General features: G+C 37.1%; 1 protein-coding gene across 1 annotated transcript in view; it reads left to right on the forward strand.

Moving 5' to 3' along the window:
• The window catches only part of LOC129360392 (teneurin-3-like), a 179,510-nt gene that overhangs the window by 93,139 nt on the left and 73,749 nt on the right, over nucleotides 1–12,622 (forward strand). Inside the window, 2 exon segments of the mRNA XM_055030568.1 lie at nucleotides 1,367–1,492; nucleotides 8,913–9,127. Coding sequence (XP_054886543.1) covers nucleotides 1,367–1,492; nucleotides 8,913–9,127 — 341 coding nt within the window.

The raw sequence follows: 12,622 nt of genomic DNA on the forward strand, positions 1-12,622 counted from the left end.
AGATGAAACACTCAAAGTCAGAAAAACATTGAGATGTGAACACAGTTTAAGCCTTCTCCCACTTTAGTCGATGTGTTCAAATCTCTGTTATATGAGGCACTCCTGTCTCAGAAGCATTGTTCTTGTTAAAAGTATTGATGAAACAATCAGAAATCGTTTCCTCTGTGCGGTTCACTTTTGGCTACTGAAATAGATTGGGGGCCGACTATGGTTTGGACTGAATATGCTAGATAAATATCATCAGTCTGATGTCAAATCTGACTGAAATTCGAGGCTACGCCACACCTGTTCACTTGATCTGCCAAGGACACGTCTTCTGTGCTTCCCCATTCCACTGATGCCATGTATTTCCATCAGGAGGCTTTTTACAAAGCACACCCGCACCCCGTTTCTTGACAAAGTGTCTATCGACACGCTGTTCGTAGCAGTTTTCCATCTCTCTTTTGGTCTCCTTCACATTTGATATTCTCTCTGGCCCTGCTTCCACCTCTCGTGTTATTTGCTGCAGTCGATATCTATCTTCCCAGCGTGCGACGGGTGTTGGAGAAAAGTTCCTCCCGCAGATCAAATGGTCGGAAATCAAGATGCTTCCTCAGCATGTTCCCTTGGCTGGTGACTTTGAAGGAGATAAGCCCTCTCGCTGCGCTCGCAGAAACGCCTCACTTTCCCAAAACAACAAGAGCACAGTTTGATTGCATCCAATTCTGTGACAATAAAGCAGGTTGTCTGAATGAAAGCCAGACACGTTTTAGTTATGTAAGACAACGAGAGGAGTGTTGCAGAGTCTAACCTTCTCACTTCCATCTCCTGCTGTGAGCATCTCTCTCAATACTCTGCCTTCCACTTTCTTAAAAGTCTTTCACTTCATGTCCCTCCCCAGCCTCCAAACCCCCCAGTCTGTCTCAATCTTTCACACACAACTAGCAGCAACTCTTACATATTAGACTCCGGGAGTTTAAGACTTTTCCAGTGGATCTTGTGTTTGTCTGAAGTGGAAGCTTTGTGTCAAAATAGAAACTCCGTCTGCTGCTCTCTTTGATGCAGTAGCTGACACTTTGGAAACTTAATGAACAGCACTCCCTGAGGAAACATGCCACAATATCGATTGAAATGACTTTGTCTGGCCTGTGTCGCTGTAAGGTTTACACAAAAGCCACCGATTGGCCGACTGGCCACAGACAACAGAATGTAGAGGCGAATGTTTGGCGTTAAACAGCTGCTTTTTTCCACCTGCACTGCGCACTCCCACAGGTCTTTTGTCCATAAGTGGCTTGATTGGTGGTTTGAAACTATTTGCTTTTTGCTTATTGTTTCCTGCAAGCCCACACAGTGATTTGTTTATCTTTTATGCCTGTGTTTTTCGCAGCAATGCACCTTTTTGGTCTCAACTGGCAGCTTCAGGAGTTGGAAAACCAGCCAGCCTTTGAAAACGGGGGACTTGGGAAGGCAGGGCCCACCCAGTCGAGCGTAGTAACAGCTCTGGCTGCTGATGGTGAGAAAAAAAGACACTGACATCTCCTGTACAATTAATCCTGCTGTTCCAAATAATTTTCTTTTCTCATGCCATATTTGGATACAGAAACATTTGTGAATTTGCTTTTTAAATGTACTAAATTGTTTTTATTGCAGGGTTGTTTCTTTCATGTCATTCTAAACTCCCAGTGGTGTCAAGCGAAAGCAAACTTTGACTTGTTGTCAGACACACTTGGATGGAGACGTAAATGAAAACTATGAAGGATTTTGTGCCAAAGATTGTTAGTGTCAGCTCTCAAAGGCTCCTCTATCTATGGCCCCCTTCTTCCCTCATTTTCTCTGACATTTTCCATCACTTGAAGCATTTTTTTTTTTTGTGCTAGCTGAAGTGATTAGAAATTGTCTGAGCTATCTATATTGGTCCCAGTGGACATTACGACCTCATGTCCCTATGAAATGGGTCTCAGATGATGTCTTGACATTATTCTTTTATCTTCGAAAACCGTCTTATGACTGGGACTCTTTTGACTCATTTGAAACAGGAAGCAGGAAAAACTAACATGGTGCCACTAACATGTTCCATCCTGCTTCAAAAGCTCGGTATATTAATACTTCTGAAAGGTTTTAATGATTGTGATCATTAATAAAATATTCATAGCACTCTTTTTAGACCTTTATCAGCACTTTGGATTATGACATCTTGTCCTTTCAACTCAAGCATTGTGCTTTCATTAAAGGAATTCCTCTTGAATTATTTATATTGTACTTAACAGGCAAGCTGAGTTGTTTTTCATCATCCTCAATTCCCCTTTCATGTGGCGTCCCTCAAGGGTGTCTTCTCAGTCCAACTGCTAGTTAAAGTTATTCTAAGCATATAAAATCTTCAAATTTATGTTTGCAAAAACAATTATTTTCTATCAGCATGCTATTGGGCCGATTGTTATTAAATTATAAATCAGGCACAATTTTACATTTTTACACCTTGACGTCCATGTTGGTGTTTTACTCTTTCAAATGATTTCAAGAATCATTTGAAAGTAATTCTGACCCCCCACATTTAAACTTCATGAATATGTTAATTCTGTTGGAAAGATCCTTTTCATGCGGCTCACTTCTCTGTCCTGACTTTAACAAAGTATTTCAGATCTAAGAAAGACTCCTGCAGTAAATATGTGAGTATCAGTTGTGTGGGATAAAACTCGCCACTTAATAACCGAGAAATACAAAATTCTGTCGCTGTACATCTGTTAGCTGTAGTCTAGAATTAGTTCAAACTCTTCTTATTTGAATGAAAATTAAAAAATAATTATTTGATTATTAATAAAATAATAAATGCTGTTAATAAATTACCACGCCATTTTTTTTTTTATCTCTGTACTTCCTTAAAAACATCATTAGCTGACAAGCTGGTAGTTGCAGAACAAAAGATCTGATTAAAACTGAGAGTAGTTCAGGGTTTAGTTGTCATTGTACTTTGCAAAAACTGCTCTCCTTACTTCCAACCTTGCTAACAGAATCAATTTGTTGCTGTTTTGCGAGCTACTTTTAAGCTGTTTCACATTGAATCCCCCTGGTTTTTAAATGTGCAGACAGTTCGAACGCTGGTGGAAGGTGCAGAAGGTGTTCACCCTCCACACTCAAGCATGTTTGAAAAACAGCTGTGTGGATATTTTCAGCAGTTAAAAACCTGAATCAGACCCAAACACACTTTAAATATTTACTACTCTGAACTGAGCTGAACTGCTTCCAGCTTTTTTGAAGCCTGTTTTTGAGGGTGGTGCCTCGGAAAGCACAGCTAGAATGTGCAATTACAGAGCATAACAGGGAAACTTTTAACAATTTGTCATTCTTACCAAGTACAATGTTAAGATAAAATGTTCTGTCTTAACAAGAAAAATGGGGCCTTACTCTCATTTCTTAAAATAAAAAGACATTCATTTTTGTAGCTTAAAAACTCCACCATCAAATAAATTGTGCCCTGCAAAGTAAGTCATACTTTTTTTTCCACTTTGTAACCTCAAACTATAATAAGTAATGGATTACTGTGAAGTGCGACATGCATATGTGTTATCGTCTCTGTAGCCAATACTTTGTTAAGCAGATTTTTACTGTAGTTACAGCTTTTTGAGGGTCCAACTAGCAGCTTCACACACTTGTCTGCAGACACTTTTCCTCCACTATGACTGAACTTCAGCTGCAAAAATACATTTTTAAGTTTTGTCACAGATTCTTAGTTGGAGTTCAGTTTGGACTTTGACTTTGACTGGGCCATTTCAGAATACAAATATGCTTTAATCATAAATCATTCAAGTGTGTCTCTTGCTGTGTGCGAATGGGTTGCTGTCCTGCTGGAAAGTGAACTTCTGCCCCAGTCTCGGGTCATTTTCAGCCACCTACTGATATTTTCTTTAGCATTGAAGTGTATTTGTTTTTAGCTGCAGCTATATTTCCATCAGATCTAACCAGCTTCCTTGTTCCTCCAGAGTACAATGGGCCTCTTGGCTACGTCTCCTGTCAGTTTACTTCAACTTCCATGTCTTGGTAGTCTTCTGTTGATATGTCCTCTTTTCCATTTTGGAAAAAAAAATTAAAATATGTATTATTTTTCTCTACAAATATGAATTATTTTGTGATGATTTAGACCATAAAAATGCACAATTGTTTGTGGCTTGAAATTATGTGGTGTAGATGCTTTTGCAATGTGCTGGAAATGACACATTGCTACATAATGCTAACAGTACAGCTGTAGATTATTGTAGTTTCTTACACAAATGACAAATATGTTTAGTATCAATAATCAAATGCATTATTTACATTATTATGCAACTTTGCTACAAATTTCTAAGAGTTTCAAACAAACCTGCAGATGTAATGCTTGAAATATTTGAACACAATCTGTCTTCAAAAACTTAAACTTTTGTTTGTATCTTATGCAACTTATGCATACATTTTGAAATATGCTTCCTAATGGTGCCAATACAAGGACATCAATGTTGGGGATGACAACAACTGATGTTTGGCTTTTTGCACAATAGCAGCAATAATTGCCTCCCGTACAGAATCAGCCTTTCCTGCTTCCAATCTGCTGTAAGTCAGCAGAAACAAGCAGCAGCAGCAGGAAAACTGTCTCTGACCTGCTTCTACATGCCACTACTTGTGCTGCTTTTCAAAGCTGTGGACCATTTGCAAAAATGTTTAAGACATTATATTACTTCAAATGGGTCCTTTCAGAAATTTACACAGCAGATAGATTCTTAAGTTTTTCATCATATCAAGAATGTAAAAATGTTTACAGCTTTGTGGGACCCTTTGATTATAACTTCAGATGATTGCACAGACAGACGAAACAAAAACAAAATTTATAAATAAAAGATACAAGAATTTTTTTGTTTTCAAAGTGACAGTTTGTGGTTACAGAGATAAAAAAGAGTAAATATAGTTGTGATTTACTGCTCATTTAATAACATTTATTGATGCCTTTCGCACACGTTAGCTGCATTTCTTTGGACATTTTTGGCAGGACGAATTTGCTGTCATCTTTTGAGACCTCTAGTTGGCAGAGCACAGCAACGCGCGGGCCATTTGATACCAGCTTGTGGTCGCTCGTGTGCACTTTGCTTTCATTTTCCTGCAGCACTGCACAGTATGAGCATGAAAACTAAATTAGATGTCTATAAACATCAGTGTTATATGGTTTTTCCAGCGTCCGCTTGGATTGATAATAATTGTGGACTTGCAGCAATAGATCTGGATCAAAACCTGGAACAGGCTTGTTCTCATAATAGGTGGCGTTAAAGCTACTTTTTGGATTGCTCTTACACTTAAAAAAGTCTTACACTTAAAAAAATAAAAATTCTTACTTTGTTGTGATTTCCCATTAATATAAACTTAATTAATTATTTATACACTTTTTATTTTTTACTAATAAAAAGTAAAAATGTGAATATTTTAGGATCTAGTAAAATTCTTATTTTTCTAGATTACTAGAGAAATAATCTCCTGAAATCTAAAGATTTCTGAAAACTATTATTTTCCAGGCTTTGACTTAGAAACATAAAATAACTGCAATTCAACTCAGACATTTTTATTTTGCTTTATAATTTCAAAATGTTCCTCTCTTCTTTAGAGATTGAAGTGCATTTTAAAAATAAATTATTTGTCCAAAATACCAGAACTTGGTTTGAATCCCATCTTTGAAAACCCTTTTTAGGCTAAGATGTCATAATCCTGACATAATCCTGTCAAAGCAAAAAGATAACTGGAATTAATAAAATCATAATCCTCTTGTTATATTAGGTATAATGGTGAACCAAACTTATTCAGATTTTGACACATGTAACAGAATAGGCGTGCGTGCGTGCGTGCGTGCGTGCGTGGGCGTGTGTGTGTGCATGCGCATGTGTGCGTGTGTGTAGGTGTGTGCGTGCGTGGGTGTGTGTGTGTGCGTGTGCGTGTGTGTGTGCGTGTGTGTGCATGTGTGCGTGCATGCGTGTGTGTAGGTTTGTGCGTGCGTGGGTGTGTGGGTGTGTGTGTGGGTGTGTGTGTGTGCGTGTGTGTGCGTGCATGCGTATGTGTAGGTGTGTGCGTGTGTGTGTGTGTGTGTGTGCGTGCATGCGTGTGTGTAGGTGTGTGTGCGTGCGTGTGTGTGCGTGGGTGTGTGCGTGGGTGTGCGTGTGTGTGCAGGTGTGTGTATGTGTGTGTGTTGACATTCACTTATTCAATGAAATTTAAATAGAAATTTAATGAAATTATTCAACTGAATTTAAATTCTGTATCAGCTGAAGATGTGTTAAAAAATTATTTGTTAACATCCTGATACAATCAAGTAGAGAGTTTGAGAGCAGATTTTACACAACTAATTTATTTAAATTTATTGTGAAAGTTGTAATCCATTCATGGTCCAAAACAATGCAAATAAACTCTAATTTACATTAAACAAACTCACTAATATTATTTTTATGAGCAAGAAGCTGCTTTTAGCCATCCACTAGGGTGTGACGTAATTCTGCTGGGTTTTTCTGTCTTAATTCTTTAATCTAGTAGAATTTATCTAAATTATGGTTTTGTTTTTAAGCACAAAAAGCAAGTCCATCTGTTTTCTTTATACTTGAGTTCATTCTTTCCTTCCAGAAACAGTTCTGGTGTGTTTTTGAATTATTGCCCATTACAACATTCAGGTGTGACGAAGCATCAACTGTTTCAGAATTTGGAGGTATCCACAATTTTCATGATTCCATTATCCTTGGCTAATGCAGCATCAGTGGCAGCAATTCAGCCCAAAACCATGATGGTGCCACCACCGTGCTGGTCCATTGTTCTGAAACTTTAAAGCCTCATCTTGACTCCTCCAAACATTGTTACTATGGCCATAAAAACGAATAATCTTCTATACTGAATATAATTGTTTTTCTCACAGAGCATTTGGCATGTGCCTGAGGGGCAGCTGCAAATTTCAGTCAAGCCTAAAGGTGTTAATATTGGAGCGTGTGAAATTTGCTTCACTGTGGCCACAGGTGATCCAGCAGTTTCCAGTTCATGGCAGACATGAGCGCCAGCAGACTCTGATCATCCTAACTAACTTTCTTTCATCTGAGGAGGACGGTCTGCATCAGATGGTTTATACCTGGCTATTCTGAAAACATAAAGCCTTCTGAATGGATGGCCTACTTTTTATTGAATATTTTTCAAAAGGCAGGTCTTTTAAGCATTATTATATATCAGCATATTAATATATTTAAGCTTTTTAAGTAGATTAGAGAAAATCAACAATAAATGCTTTGAATTTATAGTTTTTCCACACTTGAAAAGATGTTGAGACATTTCACAGTTGATGACTGAATATAAACATCCGGCTAGAAATGTTTTGCACATCTTAAACAGAGGGTCAATTTTTATGTGCTGCGGCTGCATTTAACTTTAAATGAAAATAAACATTCATACAGTCATGATTGAGAGAAGGATTTTTAGTATGCTTTTTCGCATACTCTATAATACTTTAAATGTAACCTCAAGCTTACAAACTATATTTACTCTGTTAAAGATTTATATCTTTAACGAAGAGCAAAACAAAATAAGTTTGTGAAAAACTAAATAGACCTCAAAATTCAATTATAAACTTATAAGGTGTTTATTACAATAACAGTGCTGATAAAAAAAAAAGGTAAATTTGCATCTAAAATGAATATAAACAAAAACCTACCTTAATGGGTTTTGAAAGCACTAGAGTCATTTAATCAAGCAAAATTTAAATGACAGTTAAGGACAGAATGCTATAGTAAAAAAACAGGAATAAATAAATACCTCCACTGTCCTCTGCAAACTGAACCATGGAAATTTATAGAGATCTTTCACCAATTGAGTCACTTCAGACAGCTCTGTAGTCCCTAATCATAATCGTGGGTTATTGTGTATTCATCAACAAGCAAGCAGGCCATCTCAGCTCACCTTTACTGCAAAAAACAACCAAATGAATCTCCGAGCACAGTGTGGCTACTTAAAATGCACAGCCACGGAAGCATTAATTGAGTTGAATAGGCCAGGCAAAAGCTCAATTGTTTAAACTGGGCTAGATTTAAATCCTCATAAGTACTGCTAATTAAGATAGCATGAGGCAGGTTTTGGACTGTTTAAAGGCAATCAATAGCCAGCTATTATTCTCCCCAGAGGTAAACTTGGCTTCCAAGCCTCACTTTGACTGAAGCGGAAGTGACAGGCAATGGCCTCATTACACACCCAACACTGAGGCATGCAAATAAAGGAGGTCTGGCACAAACAGATATAGTCACAGCTACAGTACATGTGTCGGCACACCACAATGCCTCTGAAGAGAAAGGCCAAAGCCAAGCTCGCTCTGTATCTTCTATAAGCATGCCTACACCAGCCACAGCTTTTTTATGGCAATAGCTTCATGCATTTTACTTTTTAATAGGAAAATTTGTTCAGGTGATAAAATGTTGACCACCTCAATTTTCCTTGTAAGTACATACTATGCTCTATAACCTCTGACTGAATCTTGGCACTATAAGGAAACGGTTGGAGGACATATTCAGCAAATTGTTTTGATTTGCAGCTCCTGCTCTGGCAAGAAAGCTCTAAGTGCTTCTGACAGATTCCATTTACACCTTATCTGATATGAAACCTCACTCCATGAACCACAAAGACCAAAAGCAAAATGGGAGATCTGCCCTGTTAACGTGTTATAAAAAGACAAATATATGTGATTCCTTTTATTTATTTTGCTTAACAGGGCTTGGAAACAGGACTTTCAATCCTGTCATGCTTGGTTACAGCACATCACACAGGAATGTGTGATGTGATGTCATGTTTTGTCTTAATTGAGAAACAGTGGAAAGCAACAGCAAAGAAAAAAATTATAAAAACTGTAAGTTGTGTGGTTTATGTGACTGAATGAACCATGTCTTTTCCTAATGTTTCTGTAGGAAAGCCTGGGATTCTTCAACCTGAAAACAGCTCCATCGATACCGGACAGGTGGACATCGGAAAGCGGGTGGCTCAGAGCGTCCCACCAGGGGTGTTCTGGCGCTCTCAGCTCAGCATGGGGCAGCCACACTTCCTTAAATTCAACATCTCTGTGCAGAAGAGCGCACTGATTGGAGTTTATGGGCGAAAGGGTCTCGTACCGTCGCACACTCAGGTGAAGAAACCCTGAAAACTTTTCTTTTTTTTATTGAACAGGTGCAGATTGGGAATTCTACTGTTGATGGGTTCTACTTTATTTCATTTGTTTATATACGTGGAGACATGTACTTAGGATTACCACACTTCTTAATTTGAAGAATAAGTACTTCTTGACCAATTGTTTAAAATGCAAATTGTAAAAAAAATTAATACCACTATGAAACTATTTAATGTCTGTCTTGCAAAGGAAGGATCAATAACACTCCAACATTGTCAACCACTGCACTTAACACTAAACAATGTTTGAAACCAAATTTCAAGATAACATCTGACCTATTTTACTACGGACTCTCCTATTTAATATGTGACCATTTAGTAACATGCATAATATTTACATTTTATTTCAAATGATGACTTGATGTTTGAATACAGAAAAAATGTTGGTGAGATCATTGTAAAGTTAAGTTTAGTTGTCGATATTCTGCATGACACTGGGAATTTCACAGCCTTGATCCCAGCATACGGCACAATTTAGAGCAGAAATACTTCAAAAACATGACAGAAGTTGGTGTTTCACATAATTGTCTTTGTTTCCATAACCTTAGACCTGTGGAGCAAATTTGTCAATATACAGCACACATGAAAAATAGAGAACAGTGTGACATCTGCTTTAAAGCATAATGCATAGATATTTAGTTTCAATGATAGGAAATAAAGTAAATCATTACCAAACACAATATCATTGAATTAAGTGAAGAATGACAGCAAATCTTCATGACTACAGAGTTGATTTTGGTTATGAAACTGTTTCAGTTTTAATCTAAAATGATTATAGGATTCAGTTTTAGTTCTGCAGGACAGATTTCCACATGTTGACCCTTCACACAAAAAGTATTGCTTGTATAGTATTGCAGATTTTAAATAAAAGCCACCTAACAATTTTAACAAAAATGGAAAGAACCATAAAATACTGAGGAGCCTGACGATGTAAGCATCTAAAAATAAGTTTGAGAAAAATTAGTCTCTTGTTTGCCATTGTTTATTCTAGAGGTTAAACAAAAATATTTGCATCAAAACAATATTTTCAAAAAAATATTTTCTTTTGCAAACTTGTAAATACTTCTAAATGGCCAAACCTTATATAAAATGTCTTTTTCTATTCCATGTCATCATTCTAATCTGTCACCAGCTAATTATTTATAGTTTTTGATTATATTTTTGATATCCTAAAGCTTCATCAAATCTTTGTCAAAAATGGAAATCTAAAATCAACTTTCACCAAACAATTGAATAAATTATAATGAAATAATAAGCACCTGTTTTAACATAGAAATTTTTCTTACTTTTAGCACAATATAAACTTTGTCAACAAATCCTAATTATTTATGGTAATTTATTTGTCCTTATTAATTATTTTACTGTGTTGTATATTTTGAACATCTGCTCATTTGTAAATAAAAACTTAGTTTTGTTTTTATCTGTGTTTCCTTTCCCATAATACATGCTAATGTGAAACTGAAGTGATTCCAGAATGTCTGACGACAAACTCTTGAATGACATTTCTGTGCATCTAAGTGTCAGGTGTGTGCTGATGCTGATGAAGGCTCTCAGACAATAGCTATTTCCCTCCACACTTAACAGAAAAAGCTCTCAGCTTCACCTTCTAGTCATTCGCTCTTAGTATAGGTGGGCTTTACTTAAGAGTGGAGTGTTAAGGCCACATTTTGATGGAAAAAAAGTTCAATATAAGTAACAATAAGTGAGTTAGTCTGCACTTCCAAGGTGAAAAAAGAAAGAAAGGACGAATGGAAAAAGGTAACAGAACAAAATCAAAGTCCGAAGCGTCCTTATTAGCAAGACACTACGTTCATGTTTTAAGCCACTTCTATTCCGACACTCATCCTTGTCAATGTGCAACATTGTGTCCATTGTGTCTGCCTCTAAACTACATTCTGCTCAGGTACTGGAGGAACAAATCAATGCATTTACTTAACTGAGCATGAAAGACCCCAATGAGAGATATTGACTGTTCGTCGCATTCACTGCTTGGAAGACAAGACAGCATTTAAGTGCAACAACCTTTCCACCTTTGTCAAATATAGACTTCCTCCATCAACTATTGAGTGTCTGTCTGTGATGATACAAATCAGACAAGTTTGAAGAAAGTAACTTTAGTTTTTTTTCCTTTGAGGTTTGCATTTGGTCAGTCTGTGCATTCAAAGACTTGGGAATGCACAGACTTTTCCCCTCTAGCCATGAGACATCTGGGAACCTCTTCATGCTTGGTCTCATGACTGCTATTCACCTGTATTGTTAGGTTGAGATGAGTTAGGGGGCTTTCACAACAGGTAATCAAGATGTATGCGCTTGGCCAGGGGATGCAATGCTTGTGGGATGAACTGTTTTATTACTTCCCTCTCAAGTCAACAACACAAGAAGACAACTTCTGCCAGGTTAATATCTCTTCCCAACCCACTCAACTTCTCTCCCAGGAGTTTGAACCAGGACATTGACTTGATGTCTTTCTTGCTTTATGCATATTTATGTTGCTGAAACTTTGAGTTTGATGTATTTGTTATGCTTCTTTCAACCATTTTAGAAAACTGCATGGTTGTTAGTTCTGTTGTTAGAATGTGACAGAGGAAACAGTCTTCAATCACTTCAAAATAAAAGCATACATGTATCTTCTAACTACTTGAAGAGTTCTTAAGTCAATGACTAAAACTTCAACACAGAAGTCAAACTGAATTCAACTGAAAAATGAACAAAACAGCAAAGTAAAATAGCTGTTTTAAAGAACTTAGAATGTTTTTTGCAATTTTTTTTTGTTTTACTTTCAGCCTCACAAAAACTGGTACTAGAGAGCGCCTGCTGAAGATACATGTAATGTTTGCACTCTGAGCACCGCGGTAGCATGAATAGTGTGCATGCAGTGGGGAATGTTTGGCTTTGTAGTCACATGGTTGGTAGAGGTTCTTTCCAAAGTCAGAGAAGTACAGCTGAGGCTGGTGGAAGAGAGAAAAAAATCCTTCTCATGCTGCAGAAACAGCAACGCTGAGCTGCTTCCACATAATCAGCTTGGACGGATTGCATCCAGCTCGCCTCATTAAAGGTGTCTGAACTATTTTTCTAAATGGTTTTTTTGGTAAAATATAAAATGAATACAAAAAATAGAGAAGGGGAACACAAAAACAGGCCAATGAGATAAAATAACTACATAAAATAAATGGTAAAAAGAATAAGAAATGTACATTATTAATCTCTCAAACAACCCTTATCTCTCCTTCCAATCAGTCAAGATCGTCTTGAAATTGTTTGAATTTCCAAATGTCTGTTTGTATGATGGGAATCTTTCTAATATTCATGTCAGGCTGTGCTTGTGTCAAAATAACCTTGTTGACTTTGATCTATGGCGGCAGCCATCATGCATGAATAAACAGACTGTTATATATCTGCAGAATCTCAACAGTTGTGTAAAAATGTTAAAGCTGTTCCATAAACACATTTTCCT

The sequence above is a fragment of the Poeciliopsis prolifica genome, unplaced genomic scaffold (genome assembly GCF_027474105.1).
Source record: "Poeciliopsis prolifica strain line A6 unplaced genomic scaffold, Auburn_PproV2 SCAFFOLD006, whole genome shotgun sequence".
NCBI classification, from domain to species: Eukaryota; Metazoa; Chordata; class Actinopteri; order Cyprinodontiformes; family Poeciliidae; genus Poeciliopsis; species Poeciliopsis prolifica.